This window comes from Lampris incognitus, chromosome 6 (genome assembly GCF_029633865.1).
Source record: "Lampris incognitus isolate fLamInc1 chromosome 6, fLamInc1.hap2, whole genome shotgun sequence".
Lineage (NCBI taxonomy): Eukaryota > Metazoa > Chordata > Actinopteri > Lampriformes > Lampridae > Lampris > Lampris incognitus.
The window spans coordinates 39,587,128-39,612,592 of NC_079216.1; the positions used below are offsets into that span (position 1 = coordinate 39,587,128).

Here is a 25,465-nt window from a genome sequence, read left to right on the forward strand (position 1 = left end):
CAGCTTATACCATTATTACAATTTTTCAGCATCTTGCAATGATTTAGTGAAGCTAAAACAAAATATATTTTGGTTTCTTAGGATAAGAAAAAAGTAAAATTAAAAACCTAAACATTCTTAAAGTGTCTTCATCAGGTATTAATTTCATCCTATCAGTCTGGAATAAGAGTGACAGTACCAACATCTGCCACAAAGACAATGTCAAGTCAGTGCTTTTAAACAATAGTGAGCATCAGTGAGCATATACTATACATTATTGACACTTTTAGCAAGTAAACATTTTAAACCGGAGACACTAAGCATGCATGTGTATGCATTGTACATTTATTTCTGTGTCTTATGCAGACTTTGTGAGCCTGCCGCCACGTTTTTTTTCCAACCTCTGACTGCCATATACATACCTCATTCCTCTTGTGGAGCGATTGTGGAAGTTTTGCAGCAGCTGTGGCAAGCCTAGCATGGCCTCAAACAACACTGCCAGGGAGCCCAGTGCCTCAATAAACACAACCGAGTCCAGGAGCAGCAGGGTGACCAGGGCACATAGCACCGTGAAACCAAAACAGAAGAGCAGGTAATCTTCAAACGCACTCCACCTCCAGAAGTACCGCAGGTCCATCTCTGTTGGAGAGGAAGAGGAGAGCAGAAACAGACACTGAATTTAGGAGTCCTTTCACTGGCACTTTTCAGTCTAGACTAGCAACTTGTCCTTAATGTGCATATGCAACACTGCACCTATGGTGCATTATGGATTGTGTGGAGATGGCCAGAGTAATAATTCCATTGGCTTTTTTCCCCCGCCCTTTATGAAGGTCTACCTCCAGTTAAAATTGAAGTTAATGTTAAGTTTTAGGCTCAGTTAACACAGGGCTAGGAGGAAATATTTTTGCAACATTAAGACATGAAATAGGAAGTTTAGCAGGCGTGATGGACAGAGGTGAGAAAGAAGGAGTAAGAAAGTGAAGATGGGGAAGTATTGACAGTGTAATATAAAGGAATACGAATAGAGAGAATGGACTACATAGATGAGAGAATGGACTACATAGATGATTGGACAGAAAAGAGGCACAAATAAGGAGTTACGTGTGCGTTGCCGCTTTTATGCCAGTAAGGAGAAGAAGGAGAGGGGTTGATGTGTAGAAAATGAAAGCGGAATGGTAAAAGTGGCAGAGAGGAAGAAGTAAGAAAGGGGAGAGCAGAGAACAAGAAAGCGAGTGTTTCATCAAAGTGCATAGGACATTCTTGCAAGCACAGCACTCCTAAATCAATACATTGCACACACATAAGTGATTGAAACAAAGATAAATGAGAGGCTCCAAAGCGTTTACATTTCCATTACTTTAGAATAACCTTGCCTTGAGAGAAGTCCCGCTTTACCATTTAGACATTTTTCCCCCATTGGAATAAAGCTATACTTCCATGAATACCTGATTTACGATGTACAGCCTATAGAGAAAGCTATTCCCCTCACTATTGAGGCCCTATTTTCCAAGTTTAGTCTATAGAAATCAGAATCAGAATGAGAATACTTTATTCATCCTTGAGGGGAAATTAAATATGTTGCTTTCTAGTCTAACCAAAACATTTATCAAACTTGAACTTGAAAAAAAAAAGCTAGATATGGCCAAGAGCTTCCAATCAAATGATAAAGTCCAAATCTTTGCAAGCTGATTGAGAAATCAGTGAGCTGTGAGAACATTTTAGGGACTGGCTCTTCATTACAATTAAAAGCAATGAAAGAAAGGCAGATAACAGGAAAAGTTTGGGCAGCGTTTTCCCTTTAATTTCATCTAAACTCGACAATTGTAGTCTGGAGACAAACAACCTCTCAAGTTTATTGCGAAACAGTTTGAACAGCCAGCATTAAAGTAAATATGTTGACATTCAGAATAATTTGTGGTGTGAATGTTAAACATCAACTTAAAATGTAAAAACTGCTCTAAACCATATATTTGCCAATACTGTGTGTACTGTTAATATATGAGGATTTGAAATTCAAACTGGTTCAAAAATTAAATTGGATTCATATGTTTTTCAGAATGAATCAATAATCAAGGACTTGCATTTCATTATGCGTTATAAGGTGTGGGGAGTTACTCCATTTCTTAAATTTGCATCATTGCACAATTAGAGAGGAAATAACAACTGAATGCATAATGTATTATGTAGTATGTTATGGTGTCAAAAATCAGAATAACACAGAGATATACAAAAACAGGTAGACTCCAGACTTCTTAAAACTGATATAAAACTTACCCAATCAGTAGTATCCCTACATAACTAAAGATACAATTTCTTGTTTCTTATAAATGCAGCATTATGTAGCATTAGGTATCAATTGCTGAAATTTCCAGACTTTGACTTTTGGTGGTGGGGCAACAATGCAGCAGCATTTAGTCAGCAAGGAAACGACGTTTGCAAAGTCCTTATCCCAGCCATCAACCCCATCAAACGCCAAGGAGCTGTCACTTAAAGTGACAATAGACAGCTTCTTTCCTTTAACTTACCATTACGAAGTAAATGTTGATTGCATATGTAACGGGGGCAGTCCTATGCTGTTCTATGCTGGTCAGCCTGCTGCATGCCCGTCACTCTCATCATTAGCTCTGCGTTGTGTTCTAGTTGGGTGGGGCCCCAGGTGTTGTGGGGGCCCTCAGTCTCTCATCATCATCATCATCATCATCATGATCAAGGAAGGAGGGGGGACACACAGGACTCTATTTGGCCCACCTTGCCATTTATTTTGGTTTCAAACCCTTCGACAAACGTCCAGTCCTCAGCGGGAGCGGTGTTTCTTACGGACGTGGGGGTCGAAGTTCAACCACTGCCCGAACTTCACTCGTGTGCGTTAGAAGGAGAAACCGTCCACGGGACTCCGATGTAAGAAAGGATAAACAAGTATTTTATCCCACAGCTTGCAGTATCTTCTTACAGGGATACTCAAGGTTACGTTCTCCTCAACCAGCAAAACTGTCCTACGGTAAGAAACACGTGTGGCTCGGCTCGATTGCTGCTTGAGACTCCTCCCACAAAACAAAAATGGCCTCTCCCGCGTTCCCTCTTCCGTGTACCCACAAGACCTCTCTCTTAAAGCGACAGTACATGTATATGACGGTCGTTGGAAAACATACATAAAAGTAAATAATGACATAAAATAAAATGTAGTAAACACAAATAACAGCACACAGACAGGATTTGGTGATATTTCATACTCAAACAAAATAAAATAAAAACATTAATTTTAACCTGGTTACATTCACCCCTCCTGAAATTCACCAACATCCTGACAGCAGGATAAAAAGAGAAAGAGGAAAGGAAAAGTCCATCACTGACTACTGGCACAAGTGAAAAGAAGGACCTAGTCCTCCAGTCAACTTAGGAGCTACCTCGGTTACGAGGTCCAGAAAATAATGAGGTTGATCAAGTCTCAGAATTCCCTTAGATCAATGTGACGCCTGATACGCCACACCATGCACTTGGCCCAAAACAACCCTGTCTGATAGACACCTAATAACTCACATTAAACTAGTTTGAATGACTCCAACCTCCATCAAAGTTCAAACCCTCACATTCCGTAGAAATGGCATCTGAGCCATAGATTCTATTAACCTGTTCACTGACCTCACCACCCTCCCTGTGCGTGTCCTAACCCGACCATCGCTCTCTACTTGTGTGCGTGAGACAGTGCGAGCTGCAACATCTGTATCGAGTGAGGGTGGTGCCCCTGTGTGCGAATCAGTGTGAGATATAACACCTACATCGAGTGAGTGTGATGCCTCTATGTGTGGTGCATGTGTGTTGTGTGGTGCGTGTGTGTTGGGTGGAGACTGAGCAGTGGCCCCCACAGGACTGACTACCAGACTAGACGGAATGAACTCTTCCGCTTCTGCCCACTCAGATCTAGGCGAGTCTCCAAGTGATGAGACTGCTAGCCCCACTGCATCCCCTGAGACCGTCAGGCCATCTGCACTGTCCTCCTCATCGGACTCTGCGCAGTCAAGCAACTGACTGGTTGTACTGGACTCCTCACCCTGATCTAACTCAGGAAGGGGCAAGAAGTTGACTTCCAACAAACGGTTCCTGTGCACCACTCTGGTGTGCCCCTCTGCATCCTGAATCTTGTAGACGTGGATATTGGGGTTGACACCGACAACCGTGTACACTCCGTTCTCCCATTTGTCAGCCAACTTTCTCTTCCCTCGCTCACTCTGGTTCGCAACCAAAACACGATCCCCGACAGACAGGACAGTGCCTTTGGCGTGTCTGTTGTACTGTCGCGCCTGATGCTGCTGCTCAGCCGTGGAGTGCTTCTGAGCGATCTCCATTGCACTCCTTAGACAGGAAAGCAGAGACTGAGCATAAGAGTCATAGTCAACAACGTGAGGATCATGCAAAACCTGCCTGAACATAACATCCACCAGCAGTCTTGGGACACGCCCATACATCAGGAAGAAAGGTGCATAACCCGTGGTCTCGTGAACAGTGGCATTGTACGCGAGCGTGAGAGAATGGATCTGCTGAGGCCACTGTTGCTTCTGCTGAAGCGGAAGGGAACGGAGCATATTCCCCATCGTGCGATTAAAACGCTCTGTCCCGCCATTACCCATAGGATGGTAGGCCGTCGTGTGGGACTTCGCTACACCCGCCAACTTGAGAAGCTCTGCAATCAGGTTACTCTCAAAGTTTGTGCCCTGGTCAGAATGTATTCTCTCTGGAAACCCGTAAACACAGAATACATGATCCCAGAGTTTCTTAGCGACCTGCTTCGCTGTCTGATTAGTGCAGGGGAACGCGTGAGCAAGCTTAGTGAAGTGGTCAGTAACCACTAAGACATCGACTGACCGCTGCTTACTGTCCTCAGCGGACCAGAAATCCATACACACAAGCTGCATCGGTGCGGAAGTTTTAATCCTCTCCAGGGGCGCGCAAGCAGCTGGCTCTGGGGTCTTCCCAAACACACATCTCCGACAGCATCTGACATATGCTCTGATATCCCTCTCCATGTCAGGCCAATAAAAACGCTGCCTTGCAAGAGAGAGAGTACGGTCCTGGCCCTGATGACCAGCGTGATCGTGGATGCCAGACAGTGCCTTGTCTTTCAGACTCAGAGGTAAAACATACTGAGACCTCCTCTGCTTGGACACTGGGTCCTTTGTCACCCTGTACAAGACACCATCATTGACTTCCAACTTCTCCCACTGTTTCAACAGCCTGAGGACCTTCTGGTCAGCACCATGCCTCTCACGTCTCGATGGCCGCTTCCGAACAGCGACAAAGGGCAACACCTTGGAGATGCAGGGGTCCTGCTCCTGACTCAACCTGAGCTCCTCGGTGGATAACATTGGCAGTGTATCCTGACCACCCGACAGATGCTGAACGTGCTGGACCAAACTGAGTGCTGTGAATACTGATGCATCAGGCCAGTCACATTTGGCTTGACAAAAAGCCCTGACCTCAGCTGCATCACAAGCAAACCCAGATCGCGCACTACTCACTGTTTGGAACTGGCAACTGAGTCTGAAAACATCCTGCACAGAGTCCCCCTCAACCCCGTCGGCTTCCTGAACAAGGGCCGGGTAGGGCTCCCTAAGTAGCCTCTTACTGACGGGCTTGGAAAAAGGGTCGCGACTCAAGGCATCCGCCACCACGTTTTTCTTCCCTGGCAGGTGTTTGAGATCGAAAGTGTAAGACGCCAACTTAGACACCTAGCGGATCTCACACGCGTCAAGCTTCGGCTTCGTTAGGAGATAAGTCAGCGGATTATTATCTGTCCAAACGGTGAAGCTTTGACCCCTCAGCCAGTGGCTGAACTTTTCACAAACACTCCACTTCAGCGCCATGAACTCCAGTCTATGAGCTGGATACTTCCGCTGTGAGGCACTGAGGGACTTGCTTGCAAAACCAACAGGTCTGGCCTTGGACTCTCCTCGGGGCACTTGAGACAGCACCGCGCCGAGTCCGTCCAAAGACGCATCGACCGACAAAATGAAAGGCACCTCAAAGTCTGGATGGGCAAGCACCACACACTCCAGTAACATCGTCTTCAACAGATCAAATGCTTCCCCACATTCCACCGTCCAGTCTGCGGAGGTAAGCTTACGGAAGCTGCCATGGGGCTTCTTATCCTTAGCTGACCTCCCCCTCCTCTTTTGTCCAGCTGTAAGGGCGAACAGGGGCTTAGCCACGGAGGAGCAGTTCGGGAGGAAATGCTGGTAGTAAAATACCATACCAAGGAAAGATTTGATCCTACGAACAGAAGGCGTGCACCCATCACCTTCCATGAGATCCTGCACTGTCATGTTGGAGATGACCTCTACTTTGGAGGGATCGACAGACACACCTCCGCCATCAACCACGTGGCCCAAAAACCGCACCCGCTTCTGCAGCAGATGACACTTCTTCGGAGCCAGTTTCAAGTTGTTCTCCCTCAACCTCTGAAACACAGTGCGGAGCCTCGACAGAGCCTCAACCTCTGACGGCGCGAAGACAAGAAGATCATCAAGATAGCACAAAAGCTTCGTGAAGTTCAGATCCCCAAAGATCCCAATCATCATTCTCATGAAGGCTGCAGGGCTATTACAAAGGCCCTTTGGCATGCGATTGTATTCATGCAACCCAAGGGGAGTCGTGAAAGCAGTGTACTTCTTGTCATCTTCATGCATTGGGATGTTGAAGAAGCCAGAGGTGAGGTCCATCGTACTAAAGAGGCAGTTACCACCCAGCGCGGCAAGACAGTCCGACTGGTGTGGCAAGGGATGAGCGTCTTTCAAGGTCCGAGCATTCAGCCATCTGAAATCAGTGCAGATCCGAAGCCCGCCATCCTTCTTCCATACCATAACCAGCGGTGAAGCGTATGCGCTCGAGGACTTCCGGATAATCCCTTTCTCCTCCATATCAGTGAGAACCTGTCTCAACTTCTGATAGTGGGCTGGGGGAACCCTCCTGTAGGGCAAGCGAAAGGGGCGCTCATCCACCAGATGGATGCGATGTGTGTATCCTGTGACCTCGCCACAGTCCAGAGAGTCCCTGGAGAAGATGTCATGGTACTCGGTGAGCAGCTGAGTGAGCTGGGACTTGCATGCCTCACTAACCTGACAGGAGCTGAAGTCAATGTCACTGAGTCCGAGCTCTGACAAACTCCTAGCCGGCTGGACAGGGGGACAGGCACTATCTGTGGCGTTGGACTCATGCCTCCCTGCAACTGATTGCAGTCCCTGGAAAACATTAAAGTCCTCAATCGCCAAGCATGGAAACACATCAGCCAACTTGCAGTTCCTTTTCAGTGTGATGGCTTTGTCAGATGGATTGACAACAGTCATGGGTACCCACCTATCACCCCAGAGCGGTGTGACAAGTCGACCTACGAGGACACTGCGTGGCATGGCCTTGGAGTCTGTCGGCTCCACAACAACAGTGCTTCCAGCTGACATAGGCACCTTAGCAGGAAGTCTGCCCCAGACTAAGTGCTCGTGCCTCGGTAAGAGTGTCACGGCCTGGGTGAGCTTAACAGTACCTATCTTCTCAGGAACTGCACCACCCCTCCAGCGCTCTACATTCGTGAACATGGACAAGAACTGTTCAACGTCAGGACTAGACGGATGTTCCTGTCTGGACGCGATGTCCCAGTACTCAGTACCACTCTTGAGTAAATGGGCCACATGTTTAATGACGTTTGTGCCGACTATCAGATCATCATGCTGACCGGGCACGACCAGAGTGGGTATGACAAAGGAAACACCATAAAGCTGCATGTTGAGGTCATAAAAACCATCAGGCCTAGTCTCCAGACCACCGCAGCCAATCAAGACAATGTTCTCTTCAGGCTGCTGCTTCTCAGGTAAAACACTCCCAGAGCGGAGCTTCTCTACTGCATTTTCACTGATACTGCATGACATAGAGCCAGTATCCAACATGCCATTAAGCTGCACACTCTGGTTGACAAGAACAGGAGCATAGAACAAGTCACTGAAAGCCTGAATCCTCTGTGTCGCCTGAATGACCATACGCGAACCCTGAGGTGCTTTGGCACACTTGTCTTCATACAAGTGAGCCAGGTCGGAGACATCAGTGAGGGATACATCTACATTACCCACACCGTCCCTCTCTAGGTGTGGGTTTAGTAGTTTAACGGACGAGACTGACGACCAGCTCTTCCACCAGGCTGAGAACGGAGCTGGTTGGGCGGCTGAGGGTGAGGACAGTCCCTCTTCCAATGACCAGGAGACAAACAGTTTATACATCGGTTCTCCCGGCTGCAGTGGGAAAATGTGGAGTGATCCGGAGACTTACAAACCCTGCACAACCTCTGTGGTGCGTCTGGCACCCGCCCTGCGGCGTTAGCTGGCGGTTGAGTCAGCGTCGGTGTCCGGACTGCAGCGCTAACTGGAACCTGAGTCTGCATTGTGACCAAACGGTCTAGCAAGCTCACCAAACTCCTCATATAGTCATCACCGCCAGAGACAGGTGCGGGAGACGGTGCGGGAGACGGTGTAGGAGACCTTGCACAAAATGGTATAGGAGATGACGCATGAGCCGGGACGGGAGATGGCACCACCGGCACGGTCGTGTTCAAGTCGGGAGCCATGTCGACTACAGGGACATGAACCTGTGAATGGAACCTACGCTCTACCGCGCCTGCTTCACGTTGTCCACCTGCAGCAACACGGGACTTCCTCTCCAGCATGTGCTCATCAAGCCTCTCCTGGATCTCGCTAGCAGACCATTTCCCTGCGGACTTGAACTTAAAAACATTGGCAAGAGACTGATCTGGACAGTGTTTGATAAACATCATGCTTACCTCGTGGCTTGGCTCTTCAATACTACGGCCCTGCCACTTCAAGCATTCGTCAGCCACCTCCACTGTTTTATTAAGCCTAATCCAATACTCCATAGCGTCCTCACCTGGCTTGGGCAGCGTACTGTAAAAGTCCGCCAGGGGCATGCTCGAGTATGTGGGGTCACTAAAGTGTTGCTTCAGTACATCAAAAATAATGTGGGGGTTCGCTATGTGGTCGACAGATGTGTTGCGCAGCTTTATCCTCACCACGTCCCCTGCTTTCCCCATAAGCTTAGCTAGAATCTCATGTGACTGCTCACTAACTGGAATGGCTCGCTTCCTCAAATACAAAGTCATAAGGCTCTCCCACTCATGAACTGTAAACTTATCAGAGCTATCGCCCCTGAAAATAGGAGGCTCCCTAGCGTCTGTCTTTATTACTACTCTAACACTAGGAGCTGTCTCCAAACGCTGCTCAGCAGACCTAGCACTGTCTGTGTGTGTGTTTCTAAGCACTTGTGTTTCCTGCAGCTTAGCAGTGATTGACTCTCCTATCTTCTCTGCTAACCGAGTAATGAGCATGGCTAACTCACCCACTGGCTGCTCGCTGTTACCTAGCACAGCCCCTTCGCTGATACCTGGCCTGGCCCGTTCTACGTAGCGTGTGGAGGTGAACTGAGGAGTGCCAAATGTGGTCGGGTCTCTAGGTCCTGGTGCTCTGGTGTCTGGTTCCCCGCCCTCTAAGAGCTGCCCGAAACTCCTACCTACACCTAGCCGTAAACCCCCACCCACATCTAACTGGTACCCCCTCTCCATAGCACACTGGCGATCCAAAAGATCCTGATCAGCAATGTTACCCCTACCTACGTACGAACCACCCTCTGCCATGTTCCTACCTCTAACACTCAGATAAAATAAAAAATAAAATAAAAAAGTGAAAAGCTCAATTCATTTAAATAATTGAATCTAGAAATCACTAAGAGATTGAAACAATCACACACAATCAACAAATTCACCAATAGATTATTCACACGAGTCCTTCAATCACATCAACATTAACCTTTTTTTCCTTTTTTTTCCCGTGTGTTTTTCTTCCTTCAGTATATACAAATGTCCTGTTCACAAGCCCAGTCCATGGTAACCACAGCTATGACTGTCCAGTGTCCACACAGCTCAACTCCAGTCCACTGTAACATGAGTGTACAGTCTGTAGAAATACCTGAGGACGTCTGGGGCTTGATGACGACAGCAGCCTCCCGCGGCGAGCAACTGATGTCACTCTCAGGATCCAGGAGGGTCACGGCACCAATGTAACGGGGGCAGTCCTATGCTGTTCTATGCTGGTCAGCCTGCTGCATGCCCGTCACTCTCATCATTAGCTCTGCGTTGTGTTCTAGTTGGGTGGGGCCCCAGGTGTTGTGGGGGCCCTCAGTCTCTCATCATCATCATCATCATGATCAAGGAAGGAGGGGGGACACACAGGACTCTATTTGGCCCACCTTGCCATTTATTTTGGTTTCAAACCCTTCGACAAACGTCCAGTCCTCAGCGGGAGCGGTGTTTCTTACGGACGTGGGGGTCGAAGTTCAACCACTGCCCGAACTTCACTCGTGTGCGTTAGAAGGAGAAACCGTCCACGGGACTCCGATGTAAGAAAGGATAAACAAGTATTTTATCCCACAGCTTGCAGTATCTTCTTACAGGGATACTCAAGGTTACGTTCTCCTCAACCAGCAAAACTGTCCTACGGTGAGAAACACGTGTGGCTCGGCTCGATTGCTGCTTGAGACTCCTCCCACAAAACAAAAATGGCCTCTCCCGCGTTCCCTCTTCCGTGTACCCACAAGACCTCTCTCTTAAAGCGACAGTACATGTATATGACGGTCGTTGGAAAACATACATAAAAGTAAATAATGACATAAAATAAAATGTAGTAAACACAAATAACAGCACACAGACAGGATTTGGTGATATTTCATACTCAAACAAAATAAAATAAAAACATTAATTTTAACCTGGTTACACATAGTGTAATGGCACGATAATGACACCATCTGCGTTTAGATTGGTTCTCGCGGGAAAATGAAGGCTCAATTTACGTCACAAAGGAAGTGCGTCAACCATTGCTTTTGTTTTCCCTTTTGTTTTCGCCGGTAGCGAATTTCCGAAATGTAGCTCCCCGGTAGCTATCCCCAGTAACGGAAATAGCGGACAGTGGAACAACCGAAGTGACAGTGGAAACTCAAGAGAGAAAGAACCCCGTTGACGGAGGAGGTGAAGAGGGCGAGAGAAACAGAGGTAAAACAAGAGTGAACCTCGGACACTCGATGAAGAATTCTAGTGTTGTATCGAACTCTGTTTCCCCGTCGAGATATGTTTCCCCTAGCCAGACGAAAGCGTTCGCATGGAAACAGGTTAGCTATCGGTTACGATTAAGTAAGCGTTAGGTTAAATTTAGGGTTAGGTTGAGGTTAATCAAGAGTTCCGGTGTTGTATGCCGAGGGGGAATAGATATCGACGGGGGAACAGAGTTTGATACAACACCTGGGACCTGAGAGGGTTCGAAACCGACATTCAGTTGGCTTTCTTTCTACTGGCTCAGTAAGTAACACAACCTACGTACTTATTAATACTGCTGGATGTTTTACTCTACCTTTAGCACTGAGGTCGGGGGTTTCTAGTTCAAGTCGGGATTCTTACGGTTGTTTCTTGCTTTGGACAGTAGCCAGGCTGCCAATAAACAGAAAGCGATCCGGTTCTCTTTGCGACAACGCCGCAAACAATAAAAACACATGGACCACTGGGGGGGGGGGCAGTTGAAAAGTTGTCTACGGCCACTTTAAACTGAAATGATTTCATCTGCACCGGTTTCAGATCAATAAAAAAAATTAAGAGTCAAATGAACAGACTACTGTTCGTCCACACTGCCAAAGAAAACCTTCCCAAGAAAGCCCCTACATCAACTCTCCCTACACTGCAAGTCATTTCCTTGGTGGACTGTAATCTGAGATAATCAACAGTTTCTTATTCCTGATGTATGGCCAGAGAGCTGTGGAAAACCAGCTGACATCAGCTGAAAAGGATTGATGGCTAAATAAGAGCCCATTAGTTAGTGTGGGGACTGGACTGTGACGCTGATTCCTTCACGGATTGGTGTTTAGTTCGACAGTGAATACCTGCACATCACTATGCAGGCTGCAACTATATAAGGCTTGTGCTTACACACGTTTTTATGTGTGTGTGTGCGCGCGCACACACACACAGGATACAGAGCTGGGACATCACCCTTTACACTCTAGTAAGCTTCTTCTGTTGTTGCATCCTGGGACAGGGAGACCTCAGACATCTTGTAGTGAGTGCAGTGTCGCACAATGTGGCCTGCAGCTATCGTGATTAATGGCTTTATTACTGAGAGCCAAATAAGACACATCACGTACAGATGACAATGGAGATAGGAGCCAGGAGATGAGAGCAGAGCACACACACACGCACACACACACTTACTCACACACACCTAAAATCACACAAACGCACACACAACCTGACACTTTTTCACCCACACGCAGACTCACAGACATGCAGACACACTCGTTGGTTTACACATGAACAGCTCCATATATGCACCCACACAGATGTTACTAGATAACATATTTCAGGGCACACATGATGACGATAACGACGACGATGGTGATGATGATGATGGATCACATTTATATAGTACTTTATGTTTTTTTACAAATTTTATTTACACATTTTATTTTATTTACACATGGTTGCACATATGGTCCTACTCTCTCCAACTCACACGTACACAAAGCCCACATCACTCACACGCCCTTGAAATGCGCCACACACACACAACTAAAACCTATAGGCAAGTAGATGATGAGTTTTTGCGCATCAATCTGGAACAGTGAACACAGACATCCAGACTTCTTTTCAGAGGAGTTATGCATCTCCACTTTGCAATCTGTAAGGGGTCCACAGGAAGCCCATATAAAGAGCATGTGAGCCACTATGAACGACTGTCTGGCTGTGATATGACAGCACATCATCACTGTATGGCAATAAGAAGATGGTCAGGACCAACTGTGCAGTTTCAGGTTTTATCAGATATAGGTTTCCCAGCAGGAGACACCACATGAAACTTCCTGCGAAGTTGGGTGATGAAGTCGGGTAGACTACATCCGAAATTGGAATGCAACCCTAACTGTCAAGTTGTGGCATCATCCTAGTAACCACATGGCTGTCCATGTCATGGAAAAGTCTCTGGAGGTTAAGAAATATAACTAAATGGATAATTCTAGTTAAACAGTATGCTAAATGATGCTAATATGCTAAATGCTACAGCTACAAACAGGAAACAGTTACTTCTTTATATACACCATTAAACAACGTCTTACTGCTAAATTTGTATTAAAAGTTCTGAACATATTTGTTGAGAAAAATTAGCATTCACAAGTACTATGGCTTTTTTTAAAAAAGCTTTTTTAGCTTTTAATCCATTATTTTGTACATGTTGAAATTCAATTCGAACATGTAAAATTGTATGATTGCTAGTACAAATTTAAATTTTACATATAAAAATTATATTTCAACATTTCAAAATTGTTTTTACTTGTAAAAATGTCATTTTTACATGTGAAATTTTAATTATTTAATGTAGGAATTCATGGCCTTACCCCATTTATTTCAGTGGAAGGAATCTTTTGTATGAACATAAATCAAATTTAATGTTTTGTTTCAAATCCTACAAGTTTCTATTTCAATGTAACCCACATTAGTTGCCCCTGCAACTAAAGCGTTAACTTACAGTTATAATATTGAAGGTTCGCCAGAAGGGTGCCCTAACAACTGTTTTAGAATAAGCCTTTTCTTACATCGTCAGAACTCTCTAGACCCCATGTGAAATAGAATGGAGCATAATAGCCATCACAGCGAAGCACACATATCCAAAGTATCATTAACATTTAATTAAGGAGCTTTATTTTATAGTTGAGTAAAAAAAATTGACTTCTGACAAGCAATCTTCGGTTGATGCCCTTTGTTGATCTGTGAGTTATTTAATGTAACTTGCTAATGACTAGAGAGGAGGTGTGGTATTGTATGAGGAAGTTGGTAGTTGCAGAGAAGTATGTAGGCATGGTGCAGGATATGTATGAGGGCAGTGTGACAGTGGTGAGCTGTGCGGTTGGAATGACAGATGGGTTCAAGGTGCAGGTGGGATTACATGAAGGATCGGCTCTCAGCCTTGTTTGCAATGGTGATGGACACTTTGACGGACGAGATCAGGCAGGAGTCTCCATGGACTACGATGTTTGCAGGTTGAGGAGAGCCATGAGAGGTTGAGGTATGCACTGGATAGAAGAGGTATGAAAGTCAGTAGGAGCAAGATGGAATACCTGTGTGAATGAGAGGGAGGACAGTGGAATGGTGAGGATGCAAGGAGTAGAGGTGAAGAAGGCGTATGAGTTTAAATACTTGGGGTCCACTGTCCAAAGTAACAGGGAGTGCAGAAGAGAGGTGAAAAAGAGAGTGCAGGAAGGGTGGAGTGGGTGGAGAAGAGTGTCAGGAGTGATTTGCAACAGAAGGGTACCAGCAAGAGCTCAAGGGAAAATGTACAAGATGGTTGTGAGCCCAGCCATGTTATATGGTTTTGAGACAGGCACTAACGAAAAGACAGGAGGCGGAACTGGAGGTGGCAAAGTTGAAGATGCTAAGATTTTCATTGGGAGTGGTGAAGGACAGGATTAGGAATGAGTATATTAGAGGGACAGCTCACGTTGGACAGTTTGGAGACAAAGCAAGAGAGACAAGATTGAGATGGCTTGGATATGTGTAGAGGAGAAATGCTGGGTATATTGGCAGAAGGATACTAAATATGGAGCTGCCATGGAAGAGGAAAAGACAAAGGCCAAAGAGGAGGTTTATGGATGTGGTGAGGGAGGACATGCAGGTGGCTGGTGTGACAGAGGAAGATGCAGAGGACAGGAAGAAATGGAAACAGATGATCCGCTGTGGCGACCCCTAACGGGAGCAGCCGAAAGTAGTAGTAGTAGTAGTTGCTAATGACTAGTAGTTGGGGTGGTCATTAGTTGCTAATGACCACCCCAAACTGCACACTGCAGTTTGGGGTGGTGCTCAATATGGGCGGAGTCAAACGTTTGACTCCGCCCATATTGAGCACCACCCACTTCCCATCTGTTCCAGTCTCCTCCTAGTTCACCTGAGATTCACATCAAATGTTTCAAACGAAAGTGCATCTTAATCAAACCTAACCTACATGGATGAAATGTAAACCATGGAAGTAAGTGAGACTGTAATTGTGCATAATGTACTTTGTAATATTCATGTTAGACCAGTGCAGTTGTATATTTTTATATAACCAACTGATGTTACTATAGAATTTATTAGCACCCTTTTGCAAGTGAAATAGCTAGTTGTTTACAATGAGGGAATCTTATTTGAATAAATTTGTCTACTTGAGCAGTAAGCCTAGGTCTACATGTACAGTTATGTAATTGATTTGATCATTGATTTTCTGTGTTTTTTCAATGTATGCCTTGTGTTTGGCTGGCCTCTAAACATACATTGTTCATGCCAACGGCCAAGTTACACAGCGAGTCTACACGTAGCCTACAAATAATATATATATATATATATATATATATATATATATATATATATATATATATATATATATGAAATTAAATGCCTATTGCTTATGTTGTGCCTTTATCATGCCTTTTATGTCTATTCTTATTTTCTTTGATGTGTAGAGACATAAGTGTGCTATCAGAGGGCAAGAGTATCAAAATAAAAAAAATCCAGCAGCAGTCAACTTCATCATTGCCCCTTCTGCACACATGAGACTTCACAATATATGGTCAACAACCACATCAAAGGTGATGCGTCAGTGAAGAACAGAAGTACTATTTCTTTTTCTTTTTTTGTTTATTGAATATACACTATATGCACAAAAATATTGGGACACCTGGCCATTACCCCTACAGGAGCTTTTATGACGTCCCATTTTAAATCCATATGCATTAATATGGAGTTAGTCCCCCCTTTGCTGCTATAACCGCTTTCACTCTTCTGGGAAGGCTTTCTACAAGATTTTGGAGTGTGTCTGTAGGAATTTTTGCCCATTCATCCAGAAGAGCTTTTGTGAGGTCAGGCACTGATGTTGGACGAGAAGGCCTGGCTTGCAATTTCCGTTCTAGTTCATCCCAAAGATGTTTGATGGGGTTGAGGTCAGGGCTCTGTGTGGCCCAGTCAAGTTCTTCCACACCAAACTCACCCAACCATGTCTGAACGGACCGTGCTTTGTGCACTGGGGAACAGTCATGCTGGAACAGACAAGGGCCCTCCCCAAACTGTTCCCACAAAGTTGGAAGCATCGAATTGTCCAAAATGTCTTGGTATGCTGAAGCGTTAAGATCTCCCTTCACTGGAACTAAGAGGCCTAGCCCAACCCCTGAAAAACAACCCCATACCATTATCCCTCCTCCACCAAACTTTACAGTTGGCACAATGCAGTCAGGCAGGTAACATTCTCCTGGCATCCACCAGAGCCAGACTCTCCAGACAGAGAAGCGTGATTTGTCACTCCACAGAACACGTTTCCACTGCTCCAGAGTCCAGTGGCGTGCTTTACACCACTCTATCCGACGCTTGGCATTGTGCTTGGTGATGTAAGGCTTGCATGCAGCTGCTCGGTCATGGAAACCCATTCCATGAAGCTCCCGGCACACAGTTTTTGGCTGATGTTAATGCCAGAGGAAGTTTGGAACTCTGCAGTTATTGAGTCAAGAGAGCGTTGGCGACTTTTATGCACTGTGCGCCTCAGCACTTGTTGACCCCGCTGTGTGACTTTACATAGTCTGCCACTTCGTGGCTGAGTTGCTGTTGTTCCTAAACACCTCCACTTTTTAATATTATCACTTGCAGTTGACCGTGGAATATCTAGCAGGGAAGAAATTTAACGAACTGACATATTGCAAAGGTGGCATCCTATGACATCACCACGCTTGAATCCACTGAATTCTTCAGAATGACCCATTGCTTTCACAAATGTTTGTAAATGCAGACTGCATGGCTGGCTGCTTGATTTTATACACCTGTGGCAATGGGTGTGAATGAAACACCTGAATTCAATGATTAAGAGGTGTGTCCCAATACTTTTGTCCATACAGTGTATCTGACGTTCACATTTTTTGATTTACCCTATTTTTTCACAGATACAGCACAATGCTTTTAATTTAATTTTATAACTTGTTACTTTACTGTTATTACTCTTTCAAAGTTCACAATCAATGTATGGCTTGAGTTGTAGGAATGTGACACACTTTAATTGTTGCTATTGCATGGCAACAATAATCAACAGAATACAGTTTCTTAAGCACCGACATACCATCAGCATCCCGTGGCCCCTAAAGAATACACAGATGCCCCTCAAGAGCACCCAGATGTCCCTCAAGAGAACCCAGAGGCCCTTAAACAGCACCCAGATGCCCCTCAAGAGCTAATCTTTATATGCAGCAAATGTTTATACTTCCAAAGAACCCAGAACCCAGTCAACTGAGGAGGCACAAGCCAATGCATTCTTAGTGTCAGTCCCAAGCCGGTATAAATGGGGAGGGTGGCATCAGGAAGGGAATCAGATGTAAAACCTTTGCCAATCAAATATGAGGATTATAAATCAGATTTCTATACCAGATTGGTCAAGGCCTGGGTTACCGATGACCGCCACTGGTACTGCTGGCCAGCAGGGTGCCAGAGGAAACTGCTGCTGTAGGGAGAAGAAGAAAGAGAGGGGAAAGGCATGCCCGGAGGCAGCGGAAGAAGAGGAAGGGTAGGAGTGTGGAAGTGAGAGTTGGAACTTTGAATGTTGGCATTATGACTAGTAAAGGGAGAGCGCTGGCTGATATGATGGAAAGAAGGAAGGTAGATATACTGGGTGTGTAAGAGACCAGGTGGAAGTGGAGTTAGGCCAGGAGCATTGGAGGGGTTTCAAACTCTTTTACCATGGTGTGGATGGGAGGAGAAATCGGGTAGGGTTAATTCTGAAGGAAGAGTATGTCAAGAGTGTGTTGGAGGTGAAGAGAGTGTCAGACAGAGTGACGAGTATGAAGCTGGAATTTGAAGGTGTGATGATGAATGTTATCAGTGCACATGCCCCACAAGTTGAGTGTGAGCTGGAAGAGAAAGAAGAATTTTGGAGCGAGTTAGATGAAGTGGTGGAGAGGGTACCCAAGGGGGAGAGAGTGGTGATTGGAACAGACTTCAATGGGCATGTTGGTGAACGGAATAGAAGTGATGAGGAGTTGATGGGCAGGTATGGTGTCAAGGAGAGGAATGTGGAAGGACAGATGGTGGTGGATTTCGCAAAAAAAAAAGATGGAAATGGCTGTGGTGAATACATATTTCAAGAAGAGGGAGGAACACAGGATGATGTATATGAATGGAGAAAAGTGCACACAGGTGAACTATATCTTATGTAGCAGGCACAATCTGAAAGGGATTGGAGACTGCAAGGTGGTGACAGGGGAGAATGTAACTAGGCAGTGTTGGTGGTCTGTAGGATGATGATGATGTGAAGGCAGAGCCAAGGATCAAATGGTGGAAGTTGAAGAAGGAAGACTGTTGTGTGAAGTTCAAGGAGGAGTTAAGACAGGCACTGGGTGGTAGTAAAGAGTTGTCAGATGGCTGGGCAACCACTGCAGAAATAGTTAGGAAGGTACTTGGTGTGTCATCTGGACAGAGGGAGGAAGAAAAGAAGACTTGGTGGTGGAATGAGGAAGTACAGGAAAGTATACAGAGGAAGAGGTTGGCAAAGATGAAGTGGGATCATCAGAGAGATGAAGATGGTAGACGGGAGTACAAGGAGATGAAGCATAAAGCGAAGTAAGTGGTAGCAAAGGAAAAGGCGTATGGTAAGTTGTATGAGAGGTTGGACACTAAGGAAGGAGAAAAGGACTTTTACCAATTGGCTAGACAGAGGGACCAAGCTGGGAAGGATGTGCAGCAGGTAAGGGCAATCAAGGATTGAGATTTTAAGTTTATTTTTAAAGCCACTTAACATTCATTTTAAGTGGAGTTATTGAAATTGGTGTTGTTGCATGACACTACAAAGGGCAAGGATGTTTTCAACGCCATTAAAAGTGTTGTAAGTGAGCACTGGGGCTTTGACAAGCTTTCAGCTGTTGTTACTGATGGTACACCATCAATGCGAGGAAGACATACTGGATTTGTCGGGCTCCTCCAACAGAGCGGCATTGACTGTCCAATATTGCACTGCATCATACATCAAGTGGGTAACATTATTGCTAGCTAACTATTCATATATGTCATGAATGTGGGTTTTCTTTGTGAGAATTTTTATCATAGGTTAAATCCTATTTCATTTTGATCTTACAGGAGGCCCTCTGTGCCAAGACAATGAACTTCAGCCATGTCATGGATTTAGTTACCAAGGTTACCAATCTCATTGGAGGGGGGAACAGGTCTCTCGATCATAGGAAGTTTGTAACCTTTTTGGATGAAGGGAGTGCCACTTGTAGGGATTAACAGATGCACACTGAGATCAGATGGATGAGCTGCGGGAAGTGCTTGGAGAGGTTTTCTTGCAGTGTGCTGAAATCCAAGTGTTTTTGGAGGACAACATTTGATGTGATACAAGTGCTTACTGCAGTAAACTCAGGGATACAGATTTTCTCCGCGACATGGCCTTCCTTGCGGATATTACCTTGCAGCTTATCACCTTAATATGCAGAGGCCGAACTGTGTCGGATCTCTATGCACACATGTGAATGCATTTAAGTGTAAATTAGCCTTGTTCAAAGAAGGCTTTTCATCCGACCATCCAAATTTGGCACACTTTCCCGCCTGTGCGCAAAGTTGCACCAGATGCGCAAAGATGTCCCCAAATGTGAGAAAGCATTTCTCAAGTACAGAGCAGACATATAAACACTGCAGCAGCAGTTCAAGGAACGCTTTCAAGATTTCCATGCCATGCAGCCATGAATTGCGTTATTTATTCACTGACCCCATCTCTGTTGCTGTCAGTGAGCAACCCCCAGAGTTGCAGCTTGAACTTTGCGAACTACAGTCAGACCCCTTCCTTCAAGCAAAGCGCAATGAGAGAGGAATTTCATTTTGGAGACTATACTACCCAAGTCACACTTTCTACTCTTCAGGGATTTTGCACTCTTAATAGCCAGCATGTTTGGGAGCACTTACATCAGTGAGAGCAACTTCTCAACAATGAAGCACATCAAGTCAAAAGAGCGAAACAGGCTGACAGATGAAACTCTGTTCCAGCTCATGCAGATTGGACACACAAACATTGACATTCAGTCTATTGTACGCCAGCAGGAGAGGCCATAAGACAGAACTTTATACTCACCCACCTGTTGATGAGTTTCAATGGCTTTCAATGGCTTCATCAGTATATGAATGTGTGTGTGAATGGGTGAATGTGGGGCATACATTGCAAAAAAGTGCTTTGAGTGGTCGGTAGACTAGAAAAGTACGATATAAAATGCAGTTTACCATATTATCATTTTGAGCTAAATTCATGTTTATTTGAAACGTCATGGAATGGGGGGCAACGAAGAAATGCACTACAAACATGAATATTAGTTGTTGCACTTAAGTGTGAATGTTAACTTTTGTACCATTATTGAATGATGATTTTTGAGACCCCATTGCACTGAAATAATGGTATATCAATCAGGAATGTGGACGGTTTGTTTCTGTGTTAAGCTCATTAAATAGAAATTTTGGTATAATAAACTTTGATTACCAGTATATATTTTATTCTTTTCATCAAATTAGTAGATATAATTGGTTAATTGAGTGATGGGGTTACAGTATCCCACTGGTGGAAGTGCAAGGTCACAATCTGGCCCTCTGGTAGTGAGGATAAAATTTTTGTGGCCCTCTCTATCATCAAAGTTGCCTATCCCTGATCTAAATCTTTAATCTTAAATGATAGAGGCTTGTACAGTTTATTTTTTAAAGTAACTAGTTTTTTTTATTATTACTGCAGTTAATTGTAGTGGTGTTCAATCAGTGGAGACTCTGCATTTTGAAAAATGTTTAAAAAAAATAAATATCCTTTAATGTCTGTATGTTAAAGCTAAATTTTGAGTTTTATTAATAGCTGCGTAGAAATATTTAGTTTAAAAATGTGTTCAATATGAGCTATTGAGAATGTTTTTGTCATCAAGTTGAACAACTTAAAATAAACAGTGAGATTAAACAGAAATGAGTACTATTGACTACTCCTACCTGGTTTTGCAGATTTGTTACATAACTTGTTAAATGTAAGAGGAGATTTCGGTGAATTTTTTTGTGGTTCAATATGTTTGAAACGTACACATGACACAAGTTAAAAACCAAACTTAATCTCTTTTCTTATCCTCGGTTGTTAATGTTAAAGGACAACTTATAATATACACATTTGTGTATAAATTATTATGTATGCAAAAAGTATGAGATGACATTGTTAGGGCTTTTTAATGAATAATCTACATTCTGACAAAGATAAATGTCATCACTGTCTTCCTGTGATTTGATTCATGTATATATTGATATTAACCTTAGTACCAGACATGTACCATAAAAGAAATCAACTGACTTAGAGCAACAATTTAATACATGACTTTATTACACATTAAAAATAGTAGTACATTGTTTTAGGATCTATTAATACACAGATGTGTACCAAGGTCAAGGTGAGCTTAATTGTCCTAAAACAAATTTACATACTGAAATGAGGTAGTAGGCTTTTAGCGCGACATCGTGAATAGTAATAAGCATCATTAAATAAAAATAGCCTGGTGGCCTGTCCAAGGTGTCTCAACGCCTGCCACCCTATGACTGCTGGGATAGGCTCCAGCATCCCCGGGACCCTGAGAGCAGGATAAGCAGTTTGGATAATGGATGGATGGACGGATAACACACAGTATAAGAATAGTAACATTACTTTTATATGTACTGCATAGTTTAAAAAGCCAGAGCTGCAGTCCATATAAGTACTGCAAGCTGGGGTGGAAAGGGAGAAGACATTAGGAACAGCACAGATAGTACATTTGAACAATGATATGGCTACAATTGCTATATTCAAAAAAACATTTAACACATTAATAAAATCTATTAGCTATCACAAAATATGACAGTCTTGGTCAGGTGATAGGCTTAATAAAAAACAAAGAAAGGCTTTTTACACAGCCTTTTCAAGGTGGGAACATTGCGCCACTATGCCACCTCGCCTTTCTGTTCAAAAGGTACAAAGATGGAATAGGGGGTCATTGTTGTTCCAGCATTAAGCTGGCAGCGGAGGCAGAATCGACATTGTGTAAAAGGGACAGTCAGCAGGACAGGACAGCTGACACTGTTGTGTTAGACGTCCTCTGCTTCCACAACACCAGCATGCTATGTAAAAATCATACACTGGAGTGCGATTATGCCACCTTTATTTGGTTCAAACAAAGCTGGCAAAAAGACAAGTCTTCATTACACCATGTAAAAACGCTTAAAATCCTGTAAAGGTCGACCTCAACAATGGAGAACACGTCAGGCATGGACACGTCACTGTTGTTGGAGTTGGGCTTCAAGACACTTGGCAATACTGTGTAAAAAATACTGTTTACTGTAGGGATGAAATGAACTCTATCACACAAAAATAGCCCAGGACTGACGGCAGGTAATGCATGTTGGAGGGCAGCAATGACATGCAGTTGGATGCTGGTGACCTCCCCAGGTAATTTAACTGCAGTGGATGAGGAGGACATTTGAAGGTAATGCCGTTACTGTAGAGAAGAAGTTTCTTCACCTCAGAACAACCCAGATGTCATCCATACCAAGGTTGGTCATGGTCTCCACAGCTCTCTAAGCCCAATGCTGGACTGATGATCCAGAATTTGGCTGTGGATGGAAAATACATTGCAATAGTGACTGATGGATCCTGATGTAGGGTAGTGACAAAAAGTTAAAAGTTGAAAAACCCTGACTAGCTAGATTTAGACAAAAGGTTCATGCCAATTTCCATCTGTTGTTCCTGGAATGCACACTTTAAGATAGCACACTAACACAATAGTAATAGCTTTTTTATGGTAAATGAAACCCAATTTTGTATTTCACTTTCACTGTTAATGCTTAATGCACTAAGTTAATCTTAATTTAGCTAACGCGAATACACAAAACCAAGTTTCAATAATTTAATGTGAGTCATGGCAACGGTAGCTACATTACTGTTATTACATCTAACATTAGATGTGGACATGTACCTAATTACACTTATTTTGCAAAATGGAGTTGACTTTACCTTGGAAGTGTGACAGCTATCTTCATTAGCATGCTTATTAGCAGCAAGTCCGTGTTGCAGTTAGCCATTGTGAACCTCAGATGAAAAATAAAACAACAAAAAAACAACAAAAAACAAAAAACAGACCAGGTTAAAACCTAGTACATGGCCAGACCGTGACTACATTTATTAAACGGCTATTTTTGTATGGCATAATTTAACAAGTGTCTGTTTTGACATTGGTTCCATGAACAGCATATGATTTAATAGAAAACTATTCATTTTGAAAGAGCAGTGACCAATGGGGAAACTCTATCACTCACTCATGCACTCACTCACTCACAGACAACCGCATGTGTAGGGCTGGCCCTGCTGTTGTGGTCCAGCCAAAAAAAAGTGGCGGTGCTAAGTGTGGGTGGAGTCAAACGTTGACTGACTCCGCCCACATTGAGCACCACCCCGATCTGTACACTGCAGTCAGGGGTACTTGAATGATAAGCTTAATGTCTGAAATGTGGCTAAGGGGTTAGAAATATGAACGCACGTGTTTTATTGCCCTGAAAGTATTTAGCATAATCTAAACAAATCAGAGATAAATGTAAGAAAAGGAGTTATTTTGTGACCTAATTGAATTTGTGGATGCAAACGGGGCCAGCTATGAAACATTTTCAGCCAGGAGGTAAGTCTGAAGGTAAGCCTGAAAGCTAGTTTTGTGGCTTAATTGCTCGACTTGCTTGACTTTCTTTTTTTTCCTTTTTTTTTTAATGCAGATAGGTTTTTTTGTTTGGTGGAACAAACGGTCCCTAGTCATCCCTGCAGTGCACAGCACAGCATCCAGGGCTTCTTCAACGCTTCTCTCATCAGTGGAGGAACACGCAAGGATACAGATAAGCTTCAAAGCTTTGTACCTTAAGGCCTATAAACATACATATACTACCCGGGAATCTGATAACTACGTAAGACCAAGACCATTAAGAGCTTTATAAACCAATAAAAAGATCTTAAAATCATTTCTGAAGCAAACAGGCAGCCAATACAGAGACTTTAAAATTGGTGTAATGTGTGCTCTTTTGCTGGTCTTGGTCAATACACGAGCAGCTGAGTTTTACTGTAACTGTAACTGGCCTATATTCTTTTTAGGGAGACCAGAAAGAAGAGCATTACAATAGTCAATCCTGCATGTAATAAAGGCGTGCATTAGGGTCTGTGTATTGGCTTGAGAGGGAAGCGGTCACACTGGCGATTTTCTTCAGATGATGAATGCATTCTTAGTTACGTTTCTAATGTTAGGTTCAAAACTAAGATCTGAATCAAAGATAACTCCTAGGTTTTTTGCTTGTTGACAGGTATTTAATGCCTCTGCTTGCAGTTTCACATTGAGTTTGTCACTCTGAGCTTCAGTACCAATAAACAAGACTTCAGTTTTGTCCTGATTGAGCTGTAGAAAATTCTGTCATCCATAACTTGATATCTAAAATACAGTTACAAAGAGCATCTGTTGGCCCTGTGTCATCACGTGACATGACATTGTAAAGCTGTGTGTCACCAGCATAGCTATGAAAATTTATGCCATGCCTCCTGATGACATTTCCAAGTGGCAGCATGTAAAGGTTAAAAAGTATAGGAACTAAAATTGAACCTTGAGGAACACCATAATTCATTTTAAAGATTTTAGATGAACTTTCTATGCTTACAAAAAGATTCTCTGTCGGTAAGAGATGTGAACCTATTAAGAACACTACCAGAGAGGCCAATCAGACTGTGAAGTCTGTCTAAAAATAATTGAGTGATCTACTGTGTTAAAGGTTGCACTTAAGTCAAGTAGTACTAACACAGAAATTTTCTTCATATCCATATTGGACCTGACGTCATTTACAACCTTTTTTAGTGCCATCTCAGTGCTATTATTGGTCCAAAAACCAATTTAGTATTTTTCAAAATCATGGTAGGAGTTCATAAAATAATTGAACTGATTAAAAATACGCTTCTCTAAAATTTTACTTAAAAATGGAAGATTGGATTCTGGGCTGTAGTTATTAAGAAGCGAGGCATCTAAATTGTTTCACTTCAGAAGAGGTTTAACTATGGCAGTCTTGAGAACAGTAGGGAAAACATGCATCTGAAGACAATAATTTACAATGTTAAGGAAGTCTTGATCCAAAGAGCTATAAACCGATTCAAAAAAGGATGTGGGAATGGGATCTACAAAGCAGGTTGCAGGTTTTAATTGGAAAATAACTTTGCCAAGTATCTCAGCATCAACCCGGACAAATTCCTCCAGTATTTCCTCACATAAAAACAAATGATCTGGGGTATTAAAATTCATTGGGTGATATTGACATAAACTTGATCTAATAGTGTCTGTTTTATCTCTGAAG

At 43.7% G+C, this 25,465-nt stretch overlaps 1 protein-coding gene across 1 annotated transcript in view; it reads right to left on the minus strand.

Annotated features, from left to right (window-relative positions):
• Positions 1-25,465, minus strand: part of si:dkey-246g23.2 (solute carrier family 66 member 2) — a 190,833-nt gene that overhangs the window by 63,353 nt on the left and 102,015 nt on the right. Inside the window, exon 3 of the mRNA XM_056282323.1 lies at positions 402-618. Coding sequence (XP_056138298.1) covers positions 402-618 — 217 coding nt within the window. The remainder of the gene's footprint in view (positions 1-401; positions 619-25,465) is intronic.